Source organism: Formica exsecta, unplaced genomic scaffold (assembly GCF_003651465.1).
Source record: "Formica exsecta isolate Colony F162 unplaced genomic scaffold, ASM365146v1 scaffold80, whole genome shotgun sequence".
In the NCBI taxonomy this organism is placed as follows: domain Eukaryota; kingdom Metazoa; phylum Arthropoda; class Insecta; order Hymenoptera; family Formicidae; genus Formica; species Formica exsecta.
This window is the reverse complement of record NW_021853570.1, coordinates 1,390,625-1,416,487: the sequence shown is the minus strand read 5'-3', so window position 1 is coordinate 1,416,487 and position 25,863 is coordinate 1,390,625. Positions and strand designations below refer to the sequence as shown.

The 25,863-nt window shown below is 35.0% G+C and overlaps 3 protein-coding genes across 8 annotated transcripts in view; 2 read left to right on the top strand and 1 right to left on the bottom strand.

The window, feature by feature from the left end:
* LOC115244178 (tyrosine-protein kinase receptor torso-like) overlaps window positions 1-368 on the top strand; it is a 7,119-nt gene extending 6,751 nt beyond the window's left edge. For all 4 annotated transcript variants that reach the window (XM_029821619.1, XM_029821621.1, XM_029821622.1 and 1 more), the window contains one exon: window positions 4-368. In XM_029821619.1, the coding sequence (XP_029677479.1) occupies window positions 4-187 (184 nt within the window). In that variant the 3' untranslated portion in view covers window positions 188-368. The remainder of the gene's footprint in view (window positions 1-3) is intronic.
* Window positions 369-1,236: 868 nt separating this feature from the next.
* Window positions 1,237-25,863, bottom strand: part of LOC115244177 (dnaJ homolog subfamily C member 13) — a 73,526-nt gene continuing 48,899 nt past the window's right edge. The window contains exons 3-20 of one of the 2 annotated variants that reach the window (XM_029821617.1): window positions 11,686-12,088; window positions 11,132-11,396; window positions 10,021-10,866; window positions 9,272-9,715; window positions 8,460-8,870; window positions 7,748-8,313; window positions 6,670-7,582; window positions 6,238-6,594; window positions 5,951-6,142; window positions 5,344-5,856; window positions 4,664-5,242; window positions 4,107-4,536; window positions 3,705-3,987; window positions 3,401-3,614; window positions 3,124-3,309; window positions 2,890-3,030; window positions 2,560-2,800; window positions 1,237-2,462 (exon numbers count right to left, since the gene is read on the bottom strand). In XM_029821617.1, coding sequence (XP_029677477.1) covers window positions 2,347-2,462; window positions 2,560-2,800; window positions 2,890-3,030; window positions 3,124-3,309; window positions 3,401-3,614; window positions 3,705-3,987; window positions 4,107-4,536; window positions 4,664-5,242; window positions 5,344-5,856; window positions 5,951-6,142; window positions 6,238-6,594; window positions 6,670-7,582; window positions 7,748-8,313; window positions 8,460-8,870; window positions 9,272-9,715; window positions 10,021-10,866; window positions 11,132-11,396; window positions 11,686-11,756 — 6,768 coding nt within the window. In that variant the 5' untranslated portion in view covers window positions 11,757-12,088 and the 3' untranslated portion in view covers window positions 1,237-2,346. The remainder of the gene's footprint in view (window positions 2,463-2,559; window positions 2,801-2,889; window positions 3,031-3,123; window positions 3,310-3,400; window positions 3,615-3,704; window positions 3,988-4,106; window positions 4,537-4,663; window positions 5,243-5,343; window positions 5,857-5,950; window positions 6,143-6,237; window positions 6,595-6,669; window positions 7,583-7,747; window positions 8,314-8,459; window positions 8,871-9,271; window positions 9,716-10,020; window positions 10,867-11,131; window positions 11,397-11,685; window positions 12,089-25,863) is intronic. The other variant, XM_029821618.1, reaches the window with a different exon arrangement.
* Window positions 12,076-25,137, top strand: LOC115244180 (angiogenic factor with G patch and FHA domains 1). 2 transcript variants are annotated; one of them, XM_029821625.1, is made up of 8 exons: window positions 12,076-12,515; window positions 12,666-12,902; window positions 13,377-13,547; window positions 13,754-13,913; window positions 14,272-14,432; window positions 14,520-14,962; window positions 15,054-15,153; window positions 24,649-25,137. In XM_029821625.1, exons 1-8 carry the CDS (start codon window positions 12,339-12,341, stop codon window positions 24,790-24,792), a joined length of 1,593 nt encoding a protein of 530 aa, XP_029677485.1. In that variant the 5' UTR covers window positions 12,076-12,338; the 3' UTR covers window positions 24,793-25,137. The 2 variants fall into 2 exon arrangements, with proteins under 2 accessions (XP_029677485.1, XP_029677486.1); XM_029821626.1 differs by lacking the exon at window positions 13,754-13,913 and adding an exon at window positions 13,633-13,708.

Sequence of the window (25,863 nt, the reverse complement as noted above, 5' to 3'; positions counted from 1 at the left end):
TAGATATAATATAATGTATTCGTGTTGGAATCTGAGGCCGCAAAGTAGACCGACTTTTACCGAATTGAAACAAAGTTTAGACAAATTGCTCAGTAATTATTCGGAAAATAAATACTTGAATCTGTGTGAAGTTCTACAAGAATCAGCTGATGAAATTAACGAGGCAAGATCGCTCAATGCATGTTAAATAGAATTAAAATAATAGTATAATAATAATAGATAAGAGCACAAGTACATTAACTAACTCGTCAAATCGAATGATTCAAAGAATTTGTATCATGTGCAAAATCGTTTATTTTCTAATCATACGTATGATAATCTGTGATAAAATCTTTCCTATACATATGTACGTATTTACAATATATTGCTCACAATTTTAAGAACTTTGTGAGATAAAATACATCAACTTAACTAAGGCTCTTTCATTCGCAATTAAATTAACAAATTGTTTATACACGATACGGTGCATTTTAATTATTATAAAAAAAGAGGTGTTGCTCAAACGAGGTCTAAATGTAAAGATATCTAAAAAATGCTCCTATGTGTCCCTTTTTTCTTTTTTGACGATTTTTCTTTAGATAATGTCTGTTATATAAATGTTTTTTTGGAAATTTTGCCATTATGTCTATAAATGTCCATAAATGGATATTAATGAAGTCTTTTTTATAATATTATCAGATGTTATTGCTTTTTATATAATTTTCGAGGAGTCCCTGTTAATTAAAACTTAGAATTCTTCCTCGAAAAATCTGAGAATAAATAAATCAGCAAATAACCTGTTCAGTAATAAATATTCTGCAATTTTTGGCGATTTGAATAGAACTCTATCTTGTATGATTGAAAAATATTAGAAAGGTCGTAGAAAAATTGACATATATTTAGATAATTATAATGATATAAATAGTATATATATTTTTAATATTAAAGTATACATAGTAATGTATATTTCAAGATAATAAATAGCAAGTATGACATCCAAAATTCAAGATACGTTTAAATCGCGATGGTTACCAAGCATACAATTGAAAATACCTTCTGATTTAAAAATATGATATCATCTCAAAAAAATATGTACATTGTAAAAATGTTTTGCACAAATAAGTATAATATTATACTTTTCAATCAAACTTTTTATTCTGATAATGATAACTTTAAGAAAAAAGATTAGCTTTTTCATTATGAATGAATAGATAGGGATATTTTCCAATTCTTTAATATATGTTAATTTTTTTCATAGTTTTTAATCTTTTTCTCTCACAAGAATGTGATCAATTTTGTATAAGTACATTTTATATTTCTGACTGCTTGGAATGAAAATGTGTTTTTACAGTGGCGAGACTTAGAATGTACCACCATCTTTCATTATATGTATATGTCACAATTAACATGCTATCACAGAGAAAGTTGTTGCATTACTACATATGAATTCTTGTTGGTTTTCTTTTTTTTCTTTTTTTGATTTTACTGCAAATTATTACATAACCCTTACTCATAGCTCTTTTGAAAATTTTTACATGTAAACTTAGGTTAATCTAGTTAAAAAATAAACATTTTATAATATTCCATATCATACATATATAGATATTTCTAAAGATATGAGAAGTGGTTAAGATAGACATATTTCTTCATATAGTATATTAATTTTTCCTTAATAAAAATTCAAGTAAAGATGTAATTAAGCTTAATTAAGCTTAAAAGTTGGACTACAAAACTTAGTCGGTTATATATAGATGTGAAAACATGATTGTGTCAAAACCAGAAAACAAAATAACTTATAATAATGTTATTCTAAGCTAAGCTTAATTAACAGATAATTATTCCTTCACTTCGATTTTTTAAATAGAAAAAAAGTCGATTCTTTGAATGCACCTCAAGCAATACTATCGAATTATATTTTTGTTTCTTTAAATACCCTGCGCAGACAAACTTACAAATATAAATCCGTTTACCAGAAATGTAACGAAATGTCACATTACACAATGCTGCTGAGTATAAGATAAAAATTTGTCCGAAAACTTGTTTGATATAATAAAGTGTATTATAATTTATCTATATATCTATACTTGCGTTATCTTAAAAACTGACAATTTAAGTTTTATAATTACATTACACACTACGACTCATATATAAATGTAATGAAAAAGAACGAAATATATTATATGATCCTATAATATAAAGATTATACAGCAAAAACAATATTTGATTAATAAATTTCTTTCTTTAAGAAGCCAAAAATCACAGACAATGTAGTCTCTATATCGGTGTTTTATTTACCGATAGGAATCTCTCACACACAGTACTGACATCCCCTCACTGTCTTTTGCATCACTTACGATGCTACCTATATCAGATGCTATCATTTCTATTAATTAAATTATCTTCTTTGTCTACCGGTGGTGGACCCGCGGTCAAAGTTGCACTTGGCCCTGCTGTTAAGTAGCCAGCAGATACAGGCGTTGCAGCTAATAACAATCGAACAGTAGAAAATTTTAATTAGCGAAAAATATTTATTTTTATACACGTTAAAATTATTGGTTAAAAGCTATTGATATATTTTACCTGTAAGGTAACCAGAACTGGTATTGTTAGAAATGAACAGATCATGCCGTTGATCCTTATACTCGGCCCACACGCTCGACTTTTCCAAAATAGCATTGACTTTTTCACCGAGAAGTAAACTTTTCGTCATGGCTTTTAAAGCTTTTACTATTTGTGCTTTAGTCGTGGCAGGATTCTCAACAATATCTAATCGTCCTTCTAATATATTTAAGAGATATGGTACCATTTCGGCATCTAATGCCTATATGTAGTAACAAAATATTGTATCTAATATTTCTGAACATGGTATTATAACGTATAATTACACGAACGCTTTTCACACATGCCCACCTGCTTAATAAGTCTATCTTCATTTGTCGAAAATAACCTGTTCAATGTTTCGCATGCCACTGCAATCATGTCTCTCCTCGATTGCATTGCATGCTTTAACGGGCTTATGCAATCTGTCTGACATATGGACGAGATACAAATCTATGCAAGTATAAATCGAAAACAAGAATTAGAATTGTAACCATAATTATCATACACGCGCGCACACATACGTACAAAATCAAAAGCACTTACTTCGCTCGTAGCTAACTGATGTAGAATTAATATAGCTGTTTTATATACCGATGGCTGACTATTCTGAACAGCCATCTGTCGACAAAGTCGTGGTATATGTCCCAAGGATGGTACTTGGTCTGCCAAAATAGGTTGTGCTTGGAGTAGACACACGAGGGCCTGGGTCGTTAATTCCAACATATCCGTCTAGTTGTAAAAATATAAATGCACACAACAAATACATATTGATACAAAATTTCTAATATGTTTTAATATTAATCCATTTTATAACATTTACATCAGTCTTTTCCTTGGACATCAGTGTTAATGTAGTATCCATCAGTTCACTTAAGAATTCTTTTGGTTTCCTAAGCGCCCAAGCAGGACTGGCTATGAATAATCTAAGATATACTCCACCTACGACAGGTTCGTTGGTCGCGATGTCGATATTATTCTGCGTATCAGGTAACTTTAATATGGCATTAGGATTCCGTCTCTGTAATGCATGGTATCTAAAAGATAAAAAACAGAATTAATTTCACATTGCTAAAAAGAAGAAAAGAAACGAGAACAAGATACATCGCAATTTTTGTAAAGCTTACTCGTCTTTTAACTCGGCAATAATTCTTGCTACTCTAGCTTTCGCATCATCGTCCCATATCAATTCAGGATTTTCGTGCTTTGTTTCAAACATGTGTACACATTGCTTAGGGGCATCGCGAATAGCTTCACTGAATAATCTAGGCAAAAATTTCGATAAATCAAGTTTAACTTTTGGTCCGGCTAATTTGTCGGATGACATCTTCGCGAGCAACTCAGCTGCTGCTTCTCTTATTTGAACATTACTCGAATTACAAAACAGATCGAGAATATACACAACAGCTCCTGAAAAATATTATAAATACATTAGATCTGAATTATATTGAAGAGCCTCATCAATATATAGAAATGTACTTTCTAATGTCTACATTCTCTTCGTATATTCAACTATATCTTTTACAAACCTTTTGCTAATGCATCTTTTACGATTTTAGTCGAACTCATCAGTGCATATAAAGTTTCTAACGCAAGAAGCTGACATTCCTTTAGGCTGTGCAAACATAACAATAAATGCACTACAACTTCATTCGCGGCTATATCATCAACACATTCTTGATTTTTGGTAACATTACTGATTATTTCTAAAGCGCTCTTTTGAATTAATTTAAAATTATTACAATTCAAAAGTCCGAATAGCAACTTAAAGTGCCCCATACACTGTAATTCAATTCCAGGATTATTTTTAATAACATTATTCAATGCTTTAAGCGCCATAACAATGTGTTCCAACTTCTCTTGATCTTTTTTACTTAGAGGAATACTTCTCAAAGATGTCAAGTATTCCGAAGAGAACAATAGAAATTCGAGCAAATTTATCGTAAAACTCTTTGGATTCTGAAAATCAAATAATAGCTCTTTTAGATTACTTTTATCATCTATCTAGAACGATTATTTTAAGCTAATGTGTAAGTTCTCTATAGTTTATTCTATAGTCTTATTTCTAAAAAACAGATTAATTTACCTCAATTGGATATACTGGTTGTTCATTATATATTTTCACAAATATTTCACCAATTACTAATTCATCGGCATGAGCGGTATACTTGAAATCACTAAAATCATGTTCAAAGTTATCACTATTATTTAATCTCTCTTGCTGTTTTGCTTCTAAATATTCATTTAATTCCGCTCTAGTTCCATTGTCCCAGATCAAATATGGATTTGAACAATTAGAATTTAATATCTTTAAAATCTCCTCAGGTTTATCTTTAACAAGCTGACGTGCTAGATAGGGCGTTAACAAGCTTTCTAGGGCGGCAACGGTAACGGGATTAACGGGCGTCTCGTTCTCTCCCTTCATGTAACCGCCTAATCTAGCACAAGCGCGAACTGCCAATTTAGCTAAATTATTAGCCACTTCCTGACGATTCTCATCCTGATTTCTTTCCACGCCGCCTTCCTCTAACGTATAATCATAGTTAAACATAAAGAGCAACAGATCCCACAAAGCACCAGATTGTAATAACTGCATTTGTAATATACTATCTGTAGCGAGAGATGAAATACATTCCGTGGCAACTGCACATAATTTCGTTAAATGCTGTAAAGAAAAATAGGAAATCAAGATTAAAATACATTCTTGCAAACAAATGAATTAAATAAAAAGTTATTCTGTAATTGTAAAAATACTTTTGCAGATACCTTAAAATGCAATATTCTGCAAAGGTCTTTTACAAGTTGCGGCAATTCGATAATCTTATCTCTGCATCCTTGGAACGATCCAGCAACAGCGAAACATCTAGTGATATGCATACAAACTTGCACCGCTACGTCGGTGGGTTTACTCGAATTGCTCAAGACAGACACGCATCGCGTATATGCTTCCAATAACACGTCTAAACCACCCTCTCTTCGCAATTCTTCGGCATTTAACGCCGAGCAATGTACCGTGTGATATGCGAGTTCGCTCGCAGCTGCTAGCAATGGGGCAGATTTGGAAAATAATCGTTCGTCGTCTGTCTCTAGCTTAATCGTCTTGATTAGCTGGGGATAACCGGCATACTTGTAAGGTCTAAGTTCATCCGTATATCTATGAAAAAGTATGCTCTGAGTCCTTAGAATCAAAACAATGTTGTCGGGATTAGGACCAGTAGTCGACCAACAACTGCGACTGCATAAAAATTCGTACGCTTGACTAACAGCCTCGAATTTATCCTAAAATTATCAAATGAATATGTTTTAACACGCTCAATAAGTATATATATAAACAAAATACAAATCGCAAGACAAAATATAAATACAGACTTACTCTCCCCTCAGGGTTCTTATCAGGATGATACATTTGAGCTAATTTATAAAATGATTTCCTAACAATCGCTCCGTCATGTTGTTTTCCAACAGATAAGCCGAGTTGCTTGTAAGCTTCATCCACAGTCATCAAAGGTGGTTTCTTTTCCACTTCTTTCTTCCATGCGTCTAATACATCTTTTAATAACTGCACCTAATTAAATATTACACTCGTATAAGTAATTAATACTATATAGAGTATTGCTTAATATAGTATAAAAGATAAGATCAATTATTGTCTAAACTTACGGGTTCTGGAATAGGCCACTGTGGAAATTTGACGGTATCACAAAGATGTCTGAGATAGAATATCTGGCAGAACAATTCATTCTCCAATTGCGGATATCTTACAGCAGGTATAGCAATATACTGATACCTAGCCATGGTATGACTTCGTAACTTGGGACTAAAATCTGCGATATGCGCAGCAATTTTCTCGATAAGCATTCGTCGCATCTCCGCGTTCCAAATTGCTTCCGGCGTATCGTAATCTCCGAGAAATATCTGCGCAAATTTCTCCGCCCCGTGATTTTCCAAATAATTCACCATTGCATCGGGTAATAGTTGACCGAGAATACTTCGTTGCATAATATCTGAAGAAGTGTTCTAAAGAATATAACAACGTTATATGTATAATCTCTAGAATTCATATATTAAAGTATTATAAAAAAATAAACTCACATCATCGTTCCTAAAAGCTTGTTTTGTGTGCGTAAGCTGTAAAAACCTTGCAATCGGTAAGACGTTAGAACCAGTATACATTAAGATGAAGTAAAACACGCCGGTAAGATAAATTTTCGACACATCCGCGTTATCTCGCATTATTTCACATAACAATGTGGCGACTCTTTCAACTAGAATCGGGTCAAATGTTAGCAAAAGCTGTACAATATGTGGCAGGTACTGAAGATCGGATAATAATCGCTTTACGCGTGGCAACGGTCTGATCACCGCGTCATCGGCGTCTCTACTTGGAAAATATTCGCACATCTTAATTAAGATATTCAAGATTAAATTGGCCAATTCACTTTCATTTATTACGGGAGTTCCTTTCGCAACGAGACTCCACTTTAATTGCGGCACTTGCGAAATTGTTTTCCATCCATCTAATCCCTGTGCCCAAACTTTTGTCTTATAAGTTACTTGATTCGAACTATACAATTCTTTTAGATCTTTTAAGCTTATCGGGCCTTCACGTTGCTCTCCGTTATTGTAATACCATTCCTTTTCCATTCGGTCCTGCTGCGGGCCTGCCTCTATCACATTAGTTTGCGCTGGCACAACTGCTCGGGAAGTATGTAAATGCGCTAATGTCAATAAATCGACCAAAGTTCGTACTCCGTTTTGATCCATTATATCTTTGACGTTCCGTCTATGCAATATGAGTTTATTTATGAACATAACTAGCCTATCGCGTTCCGTTCTATCTAAGCAACGCTCCAACATTCCCAATATATATTTTGTATCTGAGAATGGACCAATGTCCTCGTAATACCGACCGTACACTATCGTCATTGCTTGCAAGCAAAGGCACTTCATTTCGATTTTCGCAGTCAATAAGAATCTATGGTATAAATCATTAAAAAACTCGTATCTGTAATTAAAAATAAAAAAAGATCTACTGTTACAAATTATGTCAAAAGAGTTTTGTACTAGAAATTAATATCAAGCACAATAAACAATATCCCTTTTTTTGTATTAATTATATATCTTATGTTTCTTGTAAATGTATGTAAAATAATTATAGATATGTACTTACGATTTTCTTATCGGGTTGTCCGGACTATCTTTTTCTAACAAAAGCCTCAAATAGTAATCTCCAATTTTAACTTCATCCGAGAGACATTGATATTGTACCTCAAATTCTCTATGATTCCACGCAATCAAAGTTCCACCAGCCAAGTCTTTATCAGAAGTAAATGCACGTATCTCATTTTCCAGCGCTATTCTCAACTCCTCTCTTGTTTTATGATTCCAAATCAAGTTTGGCAGTGCGTGATCTTGATTAAATTTATAGTAGAATAATTTCCAATTTGCTTCAGATTTAATTCGTTCTCTACGTTTTCTCAAGACTATCGGACGCTCTTTAATTTTTTCTCTTCGCTCTATTCCGATACGAGCACCCCAATGTTGCAAAGCATTTTCTACATGCTTCTCAACTACTCGCATCTGACGTTCGATAGCAATCCATTGTGGGCTTTTTTTATTTTTAGATGCGTGATCTATTGCTATTTTTAAATTGTCACGATTGTTCAATCTCTCTTCTTCAACGAATGACTCTGGTACTTTTTCCTCAGAATCCAAATAATTCAATAAACCGACTGGCTACAAATAAAGCAATAGTTCCACATTATAGTAAGTATATCTTAAATGTCTCTTATAGGGAGCGCAGTGCCTATATTATTTTATATATACACATACACATATAATGCACACTTATATATAAATTGAAGATAATATAATCGACTCACCATAATTCTTTTCAATAATCCCATAGCTGTGGGATGTCCCGTGATCCATAAACCTACTAGATGTCGGCACAATTGTCGATGCGTTAACAGTCTACTATCACTTCCAACAGTAAATAAACTATTTAATAGATGTCTTGGTAGAGCCCCTTCTGCGAGTGCCAGCTCTTGCATCTTTGCTGCTACTTCTGGTGCACCTTCTTCAATGATTGCGCGCATTATCAATCCAGCACCTTTGACCACAGCCAGCGAAGGATGTTGAAATAATTTAAACAGAGATCTGCCTCTTGTAGCAACCATTTCTAAAAGATTGTCAAAATGTTTACCATCAGTCGTTTCACTGTATGGCACACACAGGGCGAATGTTAAAAGATCGAGCATAGCAGAGACTACCAATGCACCTGTGCCATGATTCTGTAATATTAACAAAGAAATAGCTTTATTGCAGCAATCAATTAAACATTTCAACATTTTATAGTGTAATAAATGTATATCTTTTTATATTGCATTATATCTTTTATAAAGAATTTCTGAATATATTACCCGGGAAAAACTTTTGTTTAGGTATCTCATTAAATGAAATATATAGAATTTGCGTCAAAATGTAATCAAAATATAAATAAATATCTCGATGATAAAAAGATATACATCATAAAATTATTTGAGACATAAAATAAGCTGGAGCATCTACATAAGTCATATAAAGCATTCACATCAAAGTTTTTCAAGTAAACTTTAGACACAATCTGTGATCTTTCAAGTATAATAAGACTAAATGTATGTATAACATTAAATGTGTAATTTTAAATACTTACAATGTGATTAACCCACATTTCAAGCAAACTTTCTAAAAACTTATTACTGCTGAGCAAGCTACTTTTGTTTAGTTGTTCTTGTCTTAAATCACAATCATCATGCATCGGTTGCATCAGAGCGCAAATACAATCTATGGCAGCTTGCGTTACACCAGAATTTTGTTTCTTTAAAGCCTTTACGACTTTTGTACCAACAGCTTCTCTAAAACCAGAAAGCGTTGTAAATGCAGCAAAGCCAATTTTATTAGCCACCAATCTTCGTAGTGCATGAAATTGTGCCTCAATCTCGCAGTTTGTCTCCAAATCTTTGCTGATTAAAGTATTCAAAGCTCCAAGGATAATCTTGTCTTTGTTTTCAGTAAAGATTCCCTGTAAGTAATCATTTGTGATACGATGTACTTGGAGTTGTAACGTTGTTACAGTCCATTCAAGCGGTACAAATTCCTGGATAAACAGAAAATGTGTCTTATGTGTCTCTTGATATGCATTATCTATATATATATGCAAATATTTTTGTTTTTGAAAGTTTATAATTCTTATATGTACACACATGTAGACTTTATAAAAAAAGATATAAAAATAAATGTTTGCAATTCTTCATTATAAAGTTTCAAAAATATTTCAAACTCACTCAATTAATGTACTTTAACCGCTTCAATGTACTGTACAAACTTTTATATGCACAAGTATTCAACTATATTTTCTTATTTATAATCATATACATATTATCAAATAAAGAAACATCTTACATCTTGAGTAGTGGAGTAATTAAGACCACTGTACGGTATGTTTGCATTAAATCTCTCCAGAATTTCAGCAAACGTACGTCCCCCAGGTGGTTGTTGAAGGAATTTAATGTGCGTCGTTTCGACCTCTTCATCAACAGATAGATTGAAAGGTCCGAGTCTTTTACCTCTGGCTATAGGATACATCTTCACATGGACATCTCTATTACCGGATGCTCTTACACCGTCTAGTAAAGATGCTAATAAGGAATCTCTATTCGTCGCAGTATAACTGCGCGTTTGACCATTAAGATATTGTATAGTAAATAGTTGAGGATTATCGTTATCACGAATCAAGGTAAAAATGTCCGATAATGGCCTAAGAGTACAAATGTTGTATGTTTGAGGATCTCTTTCCAATAGGCAGGTGTCGGAAAGACAAAGCGTTCTTCTTTGTGGGTCCAAATGCCTGGAGGAGATTTTGTGTACAGTAAATTCCGAAACACTTGTTATATGCTCATCGCCGCTAAACTTTCCTAATCTTTGAGCAATAAAGTCGTCGAGTTTTATAGGCTCCTTTAACATTTTTATATTAATGCCTAAATTATTTAGCGCAGCTTCCTGTAACCTTTTCTTTATCTCTTCCATATGGATAGAAGCAAAAAGATGCAGACGACCAAACCCACCGCATACAATCACAAATCCATTGGGATAATCTTTCATTGTCAGAAGCCCTTCAAAATCTTTATAACAATAGCTAGCTAATACCATGTTTGTTGCAGGATCCAATTGATCGAGACTGTATGGTGTTACTTCTAATACAATGGGTAATCTTGTGTCAGACCAATGATGTTTATAAGCTTGGTATCTCTATAAATATAAAAGTTATTTTATTAATGTTATACATGCAAAATTGTGTATGTTATATAGTTTGTAATTTTTTTTCACTTTTTTGTATGAATTTCTTCATATACAATAATATTCCACAATGCTAAAGATATTTTTGTAATAATTTTCTAGGTAAAGAGATAATCAATTAATCTGAGTGATGTAATAAATATGTTTTATTATAAAAAACTATTAAAACATATAGAGAAGAGAGAAAAAAAGAAAGAGTAGAAACATATAAACTCACCAAGGTTTCTTTAGATTTTTCAAATTGATTTCTGTATTTAAGTGCTTCCGTCAGCAAGTGTGATCTATGTTCGGAACTAAACTTCATGGTATCATTTTTCCGCTCCTTACGCACAGTTATGATAAATTCATGGGAGCCTAATTGACTTCTATTTATTGGCTGTACATTTATAAAATCGGAATACTCCCATCTATTTGTGACTTCTAACGTGCCAGGATTATATGTTGTTATTCCCATGGATCCAATGGAGAAGATACGTTTGTACCTAAAATATATTATTTAAATATAAGCATAAATATAGTATTGATACCTTAAAGAAGGAATATAGTATTGTTAAAAAATTTTATTATATGAATAACAAGAAAATATTCTTCTATTAAAAGCTGTATATAATATTTTTTTGTCTAACATAAGAGAGTAGTATACATCAATTATTACGGAATTTATTTATATATATAATGTATTTATATGTTTCAAAATCTTTTTCAAACGAGTTTAAAATTAAATTACAGACACATAAGGAAGCTATTTATTAATAAGAAAAACGCACTTACTTCCCCTTCCATGTAGAATGCTTGGTAACTAAAAAGCATGCCACATCTTGATTGTCTTTTATCGGCATCATTGTTTCATTTCTTGTGGATGCAATCGTATTAGTTTGAACAAAGTTTTAATAAACCGAGTACCACTTGCACAGAACAAGAGGCGTAGGATAACATTCGCGTATTACAAAATTACACAATCGGCATTTCGAAGAACAGACATAGGGAAGAAATACGAACTTGAACCGCGTTGTCTTTGCTGCTGATATTTGTTCGAACGGGTGGTATAGGCACACTTCTTTCATCTAACAAATGTCACTTTCGACGGCTACATCAACCTGAGAGCGACCATGATGGTCGTGGACGACTGGGGGCGTAAGGGGTGTTAACGAACAGCTGTTTCCAGATGTCAGCACTGTGCATACAATAGGATATCAGCAAAGATTTGCAAATCCCATAATGTGGTTACAAGGATAATTCGATTGACATTATTTGTATAATGCTAAATGTTCTTGCATGAATGTAACGAAATAATTTAAACGTAAGAGTGTGTAAATGAATAGATATTTTAATTTTTTCCCTTTTCCTACAATAAAAAGTAATAGAATAGTGAAATTTCATTTTATTGATGTGCACATATACATTGTGCTTTTTGTAAACAAAGTATGGATATATGCGAGATGCATAGTGAAAGTGAGGAAGGAGTTGTATCAGACTTTGAAGATTTTACAAAAGAATTATGTAATTTGCCTCATGTCTTAAAATTTATATGTAAGCTGCGTAACCATATTAAAAGGCAGCGGAAGAAAATTAATAAATTACGAAATAAACTCAATGAACAGGTACATATTAAATTTTTGATAAAATATTCATAGAGTATTGTTGATATCTCTGATTATATAAACTTTACATTTATCATATATATATATACATACATTAATATAGGTTTTATAATATATTGTCAATATAAATTACAATATGATCTATTGTAGAAGCATCAAAACTTGCTTTTGGAAAAAACATTTGTACACTGTGGGACTCAGACAAATCCGCTTAATCTTGATAAATCACCATTGCAAGATTGGGATATTAATAATGATGTTAAATCATCTAGTATAGTAGATCAAGTAAAACATGTAGCAGAATCAGCTTTATTACAAAGCGGTTTTGTTTACGAGGAAACATCAGGAATGTATTATGATTACAATACTGGATATTATTATGATACGGTATATATATTATATTATACTTAATATATAAATATTGAAACTTTATATATATATATATATATTATTTGTATTGCTAAGCATAGCAAAAATTGCATCGAGAGGTTCATAGAAAGGTGATATTTTAAATTTTTTATAAAAATTGAATATAAAATTTTTCACGGGAAAAAATTCACAAGCTCGCATGATATACAACATGCAAATTTTCGACAAGCATATCGAAATAGTAGAAACAGGCGATAGCAGCCTGTCCTGAATCGGATTTCAAGCGTTTACTCAAAATTTTTAACCTGCTCACAGAGTCCGCGGAAAGCTTTGTTCTTCAATAAATTGAGAAGTGCAGAATCTCATTTCTGGTAGGACACCAAAGAGGTTCTTATGAATTTTGCGTTCAGCGACAAAAATCAAATATATATATATATTATTTTCTTTTATGTGGCATAAAAATATAAGCACAGAAAAAATATTATTTTCTAGAAACAAGGTCTGTATTATGATGGAAATACTGGGATATATTACTACTATGATGAGGCTAGTAATACCTATCAATTCCACAGTCAAGTCAAAGTTTGTGTAAATGAAGATACTACTATGCAGCTTCCCATTTCCCGAAAGAAGAAAGAAAACAAAACTAGGAAAACACATAAGGTTGCAATTTATAAAATTAATTCTGTGCATGTGTCAATGTTTATTCCAGCAAAAAAAAAATTTGATATATTGTTTTCATTTATAGGTTTTAGATGAAATAGATGAATTAATAAAGAATCTGTCAGATATAAAAATCCAAAGATACAGACGACAAGCCTTAGGTAACTATATTATACTTTTAATATGTATATATGTCTCTCTTGTAGGATAATGTAAAAAAACGAAAAATTGTAAACGAAGAAGAAAATTCGGAAGATACAGAGCCTGAGGAGGGTGAATGTTCAGAAAGCGAGAATGACGACGTTTCTGATGAAATTACTCCTGATATATCTACTAATAGCGAAAGCGACTATGAAGAAGAACCAGGTTTATTTATTTTAGGTTTATTCGCGTTATTTGGTAACAATTTCGCAATTATTTGTTATAAAATACACACTAAAAGTTAATAGTATAAATTTTAACAACTTTTATTATACACTTGATTATATATATGTTTTTTATTTTATTAGAGATCATTAATTTTGAGATATTAATATAATTTTAATATAATATGATTTATGAAAAAGACTGATGAAATAGTATTTTTTTTTTTTTTGTAAGAGCGCAGTTTGCCACGGAAATTTCGTTGGATTTTTCCACTGCTGATTTCATCAAATAAAAATTTATCATAGAATTCAAAACATAAAATGTCTTCTATGCAGCTTAACAAAATTTTGGATTTCAGATTTAGCGAAAAATTACCCACCATGTATGAGGATTATTGTAAAGGAAACAGATTTACCAAAATTAAAAGTGGGCTCCCTTTTTCTCGTGACATGTATAGGAGGTTCATTAGGACGAGAAGGAGATCATTCGGTACTAATACCAGATATAAATGTTAGCAAGGTATAATATATATCAATATATATTTTATATACATATATGTACATAATATATAATATAATAATTATAAACATATGCCTATATTTACAGTATCACGCACGTTTTACATATGATGAAATTAAAAAACAGTACCACGTAATAGATTCTGGTTCGAGAAATGGTACATTTTTAAACGGCAAGAGGTTATCAGTAGCTAAGCAGGAATCTGAAGCTCATGAGATAACGCATGGTTCAATTATAAAAATTGGCGAGACAAAACTATTGTGCCATATTCATAACGGAAATGAAACATGTGGTCATTGCGAGCCAGGTCTTGTGCAACAAAATATCAGTGTCGATGAAAATAAAGTTTCCAAGAAGGAACTTCACAAAGAAGAATTACGACGTCTAAAACATAAGTTCGGATTTATAAAGGATAATGTTGTATCTAATAGTCAATTAGGTTCAGGTTATCAAGATAGAGCGCAAGCTAGGAGACAACATGTAGGCTCGTCGCACCATCTTGTTAAGACTGAACAGAGTTCTGTTCACACGTAAGTATATTATAATATTTAAATAAAAAGATATACACACGTCTTGCATAAATATTCCAAAGTTCTAACGTGAAGATATTTATTCGATCAGATCGATTGCAAAGGATAACAAAGGATTCAAAATACTTTCAAAAATGGGCTGGTTCGAAGGTCATTCCTTAGGTAAAGACGGAGACGGAATAACGGAACCTGTGAGTGTTTTCCTTAATTTAAGTTTGATTATCTTAATAACGTAATAATTTTTCTTACAAGAAAAATCATTAACATTTATTTCAAAAGTTCATCATAGAATTCATTATCAATATAAAAAAAGATGACGGCAAATGGGTAACTTGCGCGTATTATATAACAATTGTTTATAAAAAAAGGATAGGTAAAAAGTATACGGTGATAGATACAAGCCGATCGTTATTCTGAAAGTAATGCACCAAGTACTTCTAATTTAACATGATCCGGACTAGACTCGCAACGTGTACGTGTGTTCAAAGAGAAAAAGAATCAAGAGAAGAAGAGCGGACGCACACACGCCCGACTCATTAGCCCATTAGCCGGGCGGTGGTGGCGGGAAATCCGTGATCTCTCCCCTTTCTTCCCTCCTACCTTTGATCGCACCGCATCATGCCGATCTGGGTCCTGGGTCGCCCGTCCGTTCGTGTCGCATTTCGACGGCGAACGAAACGAGCGCCGTCAGTACGGAGCAGAGCATTCGTATGATAACGAGCGTAACTCTGCGAAATGTGGGATGGCGAAAGAAGAGACCGCGCGGATCGCGGGCCGGGCGAGAGAGGGTGCCCCGGGGGGGGGGGGGGGGTAATGAATGCAAATGTATTGAAATCCAAATCATTATTTTGTCTAGACGCATCGTATGCCCCATTGCATACAGTCGGCGGTGGTGCTTGTGCGCGTAAAAGGATTAAAGGGTGGGATAAGGGGACTGTTATTTTCTCTCGTCTGTACTTCTGTCCACTGTCGCCTCACCACCCATTTGCTCGTCCTGTTGTCCCAGCGGTCTTTTCCCCGTCCCTCTTTTTTGTCAAATTTGTCCCCGCCGTTCTAACCGTTGCTTCCGCTAGATATAGAGAGACCGCGCTCGCGCTTTTTGCTCGTAAAGCATCGTCGCTGTTAGACGCAGGCTGTATTTTCTACGTAACATGGTTCTCGTGGATCTCTCTGATTTTCTTTTAAATAAACAAATGTGTAGCAAGATTGGAAGGAAGGTGCATAAGGGCGAATAAGAGCATGCATTTATATTCGAAAATTTAATTATCAAAGTATGTAAAAGATTCGTAATTTAATTTACGTAATTTTATTTATATATAACGTCGACATTGTATCGTATTTAACGGATTACTATACATCTTGCTCGCATCTGTCTTCATCGTCATATCATCTGGTATTTTACTGTTTTGCTGCCTCTACAAAACCTCTCGTTTTTTTTTTTTCTTTGGTAAGAATTCCTTTAACACACGTTCAACCTTGCGTTCATCAAACGTAATGTTTCCCGCTAGGTTTTGCTCGTAAAACACTGCCACTTTCGGACGGTGGGATATACATTGTGGGATATACTTGTACATTATGTATTTTGTAGACGTTCGTTGGGGTCAACAATCTTTTTTTTTTTTAATACAATTAAATGCAATGGTAGTAAACACAAAACGCAAGACACGAATATTGGTCTCAAAATAAATTCTGGTTTATGTCGCGCGCACGATAGAAATGTCATATATTTAAAAACTAGGGATATTAATAAAGCCAAATCTCTTTATTCGACAGGTAAACCCTAAGTGAAATTTAAATTATATATCGACGATATAATTTATTGCTTCATTCTTTTTCTCCTCCTCCTTTTTTCTTCTTTTCTCTCTCGTTGCATAAAATTAGTTTGCGTTTGAAATCTCGGCTTGTCTATAAAATATCTAATCCGGCCGTATTTTTTTTTCTATTCTCTGCAATAGCAAAAAAAAAGTAAGAACTAAATTCAATTACGATTTATTTTTGAGCTTTTAGTTTTGCTAGCATCGTGTTTCAAGGGAGAAGAAAAGGAATTTTGAAAAAAAAAAAAAAAAAAAAAAACTCATTCGCCGGAATAAGTTTCGAAATCACTCTCGTTCACCGATCTTATCTAGTGTATTCGCGTTCGCCGTTACTTTGCCATCGTAGACAGCCGTTTCGCTTTTACATTGAATTCGTTTTTACATCACCCTCATCTTTACGCGCACCGCTCACGCAGCGAGTTGCAGCCCCGAGTGCGTTTCACGGAGATGTGACCTATATCGTAAACGACAGAGATAGAGAAAGAGAAGAGCTTACGAAGAGCGCAAGAAACGGGAAGAAGACACTCGTTGAGACGGTTGAGAGCCCGTAAACCAGACACATTGTAAAGCCCGCGAATGGCGATTGCCAGTAAACCGCGAGATATAAAAGCGTCGCGGAAAAGGGGGGCTACGTTACGCGTAAGAGGTGGCCTCTACGTACGCAAGGCCCATGCTATACTTTAACGGGGCTAAAATCTCAGCGAATTCATTTATCTGAGTGCTTTACCGGGCGTCGAGTACGTTCGATTACGGGTTACAATGCTTCACCATCTCGCATAATACATTTATTCATGTAACGTTGCAACTAACATTGTTGCGATCATTTTTTTTAAATTTTATTTACAGATGATAAAAACCGGTATGCGTTTAAATTAAACAGAAAAATAAGCGACTATTAATCGGAAAATGTTCAACGAAATATTCGAGTGGATAACGAGATTACCAAGTTATATCTTTTTTGTCTGTTTTTTCATAAAGTAATAGTCGTGTAATATTACGATCTTGAATGTACTTTATATACATAAACCGCGATCAATGTTTGTAGTGAACGCTCAGGCCGTGAAATAGTCGCGAGCTGCATCCGGAAACTCTACAACGATTTCATTTTATAGACTTCCCTGAATATCGACTGCCGTGTGAGCCATTTCACGGATACAACGCGAGCGCGTACATCTCCTTTTACGATTTACACCCATTTCCATATTGCATCTGTTTGCGGTTTACAATTCTCACTGGCAGAAAAAACTCGTCTGATTAATGACGCGATAAATAATCTCAAGTTGCTGACTATAAGGTAATAAGGATTCTTCGTTGCTTCCGTAAATCGTCTTCTATAAAAGAGGTATCTTTCTCTCTCTCTCTCTCTCTCTCTGATTTTTCACCGCGGAAACGTAAATCGTCGATGCATCGATCCGATAAACACAATACGTATATAAGATAGAACTGACTAAATAAGGTAATGCGAGAGTATAAGCTGTTTGTTGAGAGAGAAAAATTGTGCAAAACAATTCAGTCTATGACAAGTCAGACGAGAGATGGAATCAGTTAATTAACCTGCCTTAAAGTTGAATTATACGTTTACTCCTTTAATTATACTTCTTCGTAGACGATATATCTGGCATTGAACTCGAATGGAAAGGACATGTTTTGCAAGTGTACTGCGAGCGCGAAAACAACGGAGACACACGGATTTGTGTCTCGCGAAAACTTGTTATTGCCACTCACCCTCTTATTTTTCCGCTTATTTTCTTTCTTGCCGCGCCGTCTATTTATTCACTGCATCTTTTCTTTTCCGACGAAAACAAAGATAGCGGTGAAAGAAAGGAAAAAGAGAAAAAAATGAGAGAGAGAGAGAGGGATTTGCGCGACGGAAATTGACCACGAGATGTACGCGGTTCTCTGCCGCGGGCGTTACGATGGAACGCAAGGTCGTTTCGGTATTACGTAATGCAGAGAGGTAGAGACTGCAAGAATGCACTGAGGATTCGGTCTGTCCATCCCTCGATCGCTTCGACAAATCCGCATTGGAACTCGGGACGAACGATAGACGGTCGAAAGAAATAAATTCATTTATAGACACCGAGGGTATCCCTTTTTTGCGATTTTCGTCACGTTATTTGGCAATTTTATTTTCATTCATATTTAATATATTTTACGCGAAGCATGAAAAGATTCAGCATGTAATATCTTGACAAGTTTTAATCTCAGAATATATACAATTTTTTGTCAGAAATTTGCCTTTATAGTTTGAATAAATTACATTTTTATCTTCAAAAGTTATTATCATATATATATTTATGCGTACTTGTTTACACAAATGATATTAAACTTTAATCCAAATGGAAGTAGAATGTTTTGAATGCATTACTCGCGAAAACAAGGTGGGCAAACGAATAAGAGCAAATCGCAGATGTTGATTCCCCCATGCCTTCGATTACTTTACGATAACTTGTTGTTGCCATTCATCTCTCTTTCGTTCCTTCCTTTTATTCTATCCTCTGCCGTCTATTTGTTCGCCCTTTTATTTTGGCGACAACGAAAACAGAGCTAAGAAAAAGAAGAAAGTAGAACTCGCGCGCGCCTATCTTGCGGGAATATTTGCGAGTCAGAATCCGCGCGTGGGTCCAACCAAAGACAACAGTAAACAAGTTGATTCCCTACATGTTCTCTCCATAATACAACTCTCGATACAATCTAAAGAAACAAGGTTTATATATTTTGTTTCGATTAAATATCGATAACATTCATCATTCAGAGAAAAGTACAAGATTATTTTATCTACCGTAAAAAAATTTATTATATACATACGTTCATAAATCATTACGAATACTCGCTTCTCACAAAATTCACTACACAACTTGTTTATCTAGATAGCTTTCTAATCATTTTTATTGGCAATAATTCAATCTCAAATATTTTCTTTAAAGTAAAAAATTGTGGAAAATACAAGTATATTGTATAAACTTTACGATATGTAAACAGATTAAGATAAAAATGTGCTGACTAAAAAGAGAACGAAAGGAAAGTTTGGAGACTAAAAGATGGAAAAGAGGGAAAAGTGAACTTGGTAGTGGCACGTTCGGAAGAGACGCAGAAGGCAACAGGTGGGAATCTCTCTCTATAGTCTCACAAATAAATCCAACACAAACATCTCTACTGTCTAAAGACTATTTGTTCGTTGACTAAACGTAGATACTAGATCGATTAAATAGATAAAGTAACGGCCTTTTTACTTATTCTCTATTAATCTCCCTTAGTTTTTCACAGTTTATTTCTTCTCTTTGCGTTCTCTTGAAAATTTCTCTCTATTCTTATTATATTATTCGTTTTTTCTCTTCCACGAGAGATCTCTCTTTCTTTCTTTTATGTCTTTTTTTCCTTTCATTTACCTTACGTTTTGACATGTAAGATAATCGGAGATAATCAGATATAAGAGAGAATCCCATCTAAAATCGTCTGAAAGCGTTTACATTGATGACATTCGTGCGAGTATCGTTACATATAATTTTGAAATGAATCGTGCACATAGCCAAATTCAAAGTGTAATCCAACGTTCTCCTTTAAGATATTTCCAATATTTAAATATTATTCTTGAATGCGTTCAACGAGAGAGATTTGGCTTTTCAAAAGAAATGCAAAAGTATCCTCTTTCTCACTGTATTCTCTTATGAGAATATTACTCACTGTAATTATCTTATGTCATTATTTCTAAACTTTTAGAAATCATATTTATATGAGATAATTTTTTAATTACAATAAATTAAAAAAAATTTGAGATTTCAAGGATGTTTATACAAAACTATAGCATCGAAGAGATTAACGATTCTGCATTTTCCGCATGCAATACGAGATCTATCGGCACGATTCCCTCCAGGGAGAGACACGCGTGTAGACGTAAACGAAATTAACCAGAGCTCAGCCAGGAGGAAGCGGATGCGAGTGCATAATTCTGTGCATACATAGGAGGTTCGTATACGCGGCGTATGCACGTATCGGCTTAACAGTCGGCATCGCCGTCGTACACGAACACATACACACGTACACGTTTGTTTGTATATTGGTTTGTGCTCCGTATAACGTTAGTTAGCTAGGAATATACAATCCAGTCAGGAGCGGTCGATTGGTCTAGACGAGGTGTGTGTATATGCCCGCACAGCACACGCTGGCCGAATAATCGGTCCCGGTATCGACATACAAATATGTACAATGAGAGATTTATTAATTACAGCAGCGCCGGGGCAGTGCTCGACGTATATACGTCTCGATCAACACGAATCGTAACGTACGATCGAGCGTCGATCGGATCGAATAGAAGAGACGATGCGACGCGATTTATGTTTCCAATTCAATACGTTTATTTTTTTACAAGATTTCTTCTCATCTCCTCGCATTCTCCATTGATCGCGGATGTATCTGAATTCCAAAGGGATCATCTCGAAAATACAATATGTAAAATAGTTGTTATATATCCGAACGCGGCAAATCGTCTTTTATTGCTGAACGACGATTCATTTGATTTTACGATCAAGTGCCGTTGATTTGTCATTTCACGCGTTACTTTAATGGTTTAAGTATGGAGAGCCGACGTATATGGACCATACATACCACACGGGAGACGTCGGTTGCCCTATCGCCGCCAGACGGCTTCCGTCTGGGTAAACACACCGATATACCGAACACAGTCTGGCCGGCAGGGCTTACCGACTACCTAGAGACATCCATCACAGGATTATCGCGGGAGGTACGCTCGCGCGCGGTTAGGACGTGTGACGCCTATGTATGTGTACGATCGGTATGCATAAACCTCTGTTCGTGTACCTCGTCTGCATCGTCCACATCTACATGCTAAGCGTACTACGGCCGCTCTCTGTATATGTATGCGCCGTCCTATATTATACTTTGTCCGATTCTCACTTCCGATTCTCCAGTTAGTACTTCCGAAATTATGTTCTAACGCATTCGTTTCATTCCGTAGTATATGGTAATGATAATGAGTATATAAGGACACGTATAATATATAAAATATATAAAATTTTTATCACAAATCTGATAGAAACTTCCGATAAAAAAAAAATGGTTTCGTGTATGTGTGAAAGATCAAACCGTGGGAAAGCGATAATTGACTAATTGTGTGTTTGTCGATGCTGACTGCGTGCCTTGATTGTGTCTTTTTTTAAAGTTTAGTCTCGCTCTCTTTCCAATTAATTCTGTGTAAACGTATGCAGTTTAGTAAATGAAAAATTTCGATGCAACCGGCTACAATTGCTTAAATCTGAGCGTAGTGACTGATTTCAAAATTCGACGACAATTTTTGAAATTAAACGTGATACGATAAGAACTCCAATCGCCTCGATAGCACTCACACACCTGAAACTTGCAAGATACTTTTTGACGATTTAAAATAGATCTTTTTCTCGATAGAATTATATTTCTCCGGACATACGTTTCACGTGGAAATATTTCGATTACAATGAGATATGAGAAAGAGAAAGGAGAATGTGAGAGAAAGAGAAGCTCGACGTTTATTTGAGAGTCTGCTCGGCATGGTGGTGCAGTCGACGATGTGTATTCGGAGGTGGAGACAGAGGAGGAAAAGGAAGGAGGTGGTGGCGACGGCGGCGGTGGCAGACACACTGGCAGCGTTGTAAACGAGCAAAGTTTCGAACCCAATATGCTGTCTCCGCGCCGCCGGAGCCCATATTCAAGCTGTCAAGGTGCGGCGCACGTGCGTCCACGTCGCTTCCCGGTATGCCAGACGGGTAAACCGGGACAAACTTTCGAACTGGCACAGACCGTCTGGTACCCTACCACCATCGTCGCATCAGAGAAACCCGCGAATTCCTAATATGTTATTGTACGTGTCGGCATCGTTTTGTTCGCACGATCGACCACACGGTGTCTGGGTTCTCGACCCAGGAATTTCCTTCCTCTCTTATTGAGCGTATATCGGTGAGCATTTTCCTTCCACCGTCAGCTGGTTAATCGCGTAGCACGGTTATTACGAGCGATTTCAAATCCTTCGTTAAATACGTCCTGCGAGATTCGATGCTCTGTCGTTTATATTTTTTCGCGGGCGCCAATTGACGCGTTGCCCCTTGCCCGAGCCGGGCAATGGAGTTTCGCGAGCCGCACGCACGTACACGCACGCACGCACAATCGATGCATCTCGACGAATCGGGGTACGCATATGCATTAAACGTGTCTGGGGTTGAACGATGAATTAAGCGGGAGAAGAGAGAGGGGAAGGAGGGGAAGATGGCAGACGTCGCGACATGTCTGCGCCGTCTAATCTGTAATCACGGTGCATTGCCTCCTCTCGGCTGTGTCGCTCAGCATCCAACCGGTGTGGCCTATTTGCCTATTTTCTACCCTCCTAGCTCTCGCCCTCGCATCAGACGAGACTGTCAATATACCTTGTGGTGTATCAACATACGTTATTCGATTTGGCAATTTACGATCTTTTTTTTGCTCGCAATTTTATGTAAAGACTAAACAGAGCTTTAGTCAGATTTTATACGGTCAGCTTCTCAATTCTTATTTCGATCTCACGATTTGCATAAATAATGAAACTGTGAATATATGCAAAATATGACTAACATTATTACTAGGCTGAAAGCTATTTTAGTCTCCCCCTTATAATAAACTTACGAAATCTAGGTCGTGTGATGCTGAGACTGGACAAAATAATTTAGTAATCCGACGGTGATATCCGACGGGAGACGCTGTTTAATGAATATCTTATACCGGTCGTCTTTTCGCCATAGTTTCCTCCGCCATGCAGACCTTTCTCTCTCTCTCCCTCTCTCATATCATCGATCGATCTACGTTAACCGCAAGGCTAATAATTATCTCGATTGATAATTCCGAAATAATTTTTATTCAGACGCGATAATAAATAATCTAACTAATTGACTTTTTCTTTGAGCGAGAGAAAACTAATTGCAGTAATTTTAGACTTCGATGGCCTGTTGCCCCTTAGAAGATTGAATTAAACCAATAAATGTTTATAAGAATTTGTCGATTAATGACTGTTAACAATGAAAGCAATTACAATTAAAATTAATTGATGTCAAGTAAAATCAACGATAATGAACACAACTCTCTTAAAAAATAGATTTCTTTCTTTCGGGCGATATTGACCGCGAACGAGAAGAGAAAACGAATCGGCGAACGAGTTATAATATATATGCAAGTGGTCTAGACAGTCCAGACAGATGCATCATCGCTAGCATCATCGAGAGAGAAAGCGAAACTCACAAGTTGGGCCTTTTCGCTCCTCGATTCTCGCAAGCTCGTCAATCGAGTAACGACCGCGATCGTTTTACGTGTTCTACGGTCGTCGCACGATTGTCATCGGCATGAATTCTTAGTGTTCTTATACAGTCGATCCTCGTTTATAAGGGCACGTTAAGAATAACAAGTAATTTATTCTGCCGCGCGCAAAGTTAGACTACATTCCATCAAGAAATCTGCGATATATAAAATGTATAAAAGTAATTAGCAAAGTATATGTGTGAGCGAAAATTTGTCGGCTAATGAGACAGCGTGATAAAAGTACTTTGAAAAAAAGTGACTCTTTCCTTTCATTCTTTTCCTCCGTACTTCAGTTTTTTGTCTCTTCTTTTTTTCGCGCTAAGTAAGTCAAGTAACGACGGTAGTAGATACGGGTCGTGTGTTTGCAGCCTAGATGGGGATGCCACTTGGCCTAAATAGAGTCAAAGAACGACGGGTTGACTGGGTCTTGGCGAAGAGAGAACTTGGCGCAAAAATTAAAAATGTGATTTTCTCGTTGGCAACTATGTAATCCTCCCTCCAAAATTAATGAGAGCAATTAAAAAAAATTATAATAAAGGATTACGGTATTTTTTACAGGTACCTATCAAAGGCAATTACAACAAAGCGGGCATTGGATCGAGTGAAGTGGACTTTCCTAATATCGAGCTAGATTTTAACACGGAGAAGAAGCAAACAATGTGGCGAAAAGCTCAGGAACGTTATAAAGAAATAATGGATTAATTGTTAATAGATATATAAATTCAAAGTGAACTCATGTATATATACAATCATGTGTATTGTAAAAAATTTAAATAATTTTTGTACATAACTATTAATCCATCATTATTTATATCCCGAATGACATCGAAAACCTTTAAAATTTGTACATAAATTATATTTATCATTCCGCAACAAAATACAGAATTATATAGATCATTGGAAGATATATGAATTGTGTTGACAAATTGTGTTTGATAAATCTAAATTGCTGAAAAAGGCCTTGGTTCATTGTTATAGTCATTTTGCATGTATGTATTTACAAAATAATAATAAATATTATTGATGATACATAATTAAAACTTGAAATATTGAAATTTTCATTGAAACCCATTCTTCATGAAATTTATATTCTTAAAAGTAATATTTTTAATGTATTTATTTTATTATTTCTCTTCTACAAAAATAAATGTGATTCCTCCTGTTCAAATGATACTAATTTCACGATTATGATTATCACAATTAACGAACAGATTCATTGAAGAAGGCGATTTTCTCGAGCTTTATAAATCAATCTATATAATTTGTAATAAAATGGCATTCGCGCTATTCGAAGACAAAATATACGAAAGAGAATGAAATGTTACGTTTTGCTGCGCTTAAGAACCTCCGAAAGAACATCGCTGTCTAAATTCCAGTCGTTCTTTCGTCTCTCGCGATAAAAAGTCAATTTTATACCATTGGATACCTGGACCTAACAGCGTCCGTTCGGGCCCGGCACTAAACTATTTTCTCCACTTTCGGTCGTACGCAGATTTTATGGAGCTTATAAAAATGGTAGACCGCGGGCACGGTAGGACGAAAAGACAGGACGATAATCAGAAATCTCAAAGAAGTGAATTTCAAACTCTGAGTCACGAGTTCAGCTGTTGCGACACGAAGAAAACAGCGCGATTTTTGTTACCGAGGTAGAAATCACAAATTTCGCGGAATTTCAGTTTAATTTACCTTCACACAAGCAACCTCGACGCGACAAAATCTCGGTGAAAGCCGTCTCGCGAGGTAAATTTTTTTGGCTGCTTTATTAATAATGAA

What these genes read in the sequence shown, in the direction of transcription:
- LOC115244180 (XM_029821625.1), top strand. Translation starts at nt 12,339, where the DNA reads ATGGATATATGCGAGATGCATAGTGAAAGTGAGGAAGGAGTTGTATCA. An exon ending in GAAATAAACTCAATGAACAG is followed by an intron (nt 12,516 to 12,665) that starts GTACATATTAAA and finishes GATCTATTGTAG; the next exon opens with AAGCATCAAAACTTGCTTTT. An exon ending in CGACTATGAAGAAGAACCAG is followed by an intron (nt 13,914 to 14,271) that starts GTTTATTTATTT and finishes TTTGGATTTCAG; the next exon opens with ATTTAGCGAAAAATTACCCA.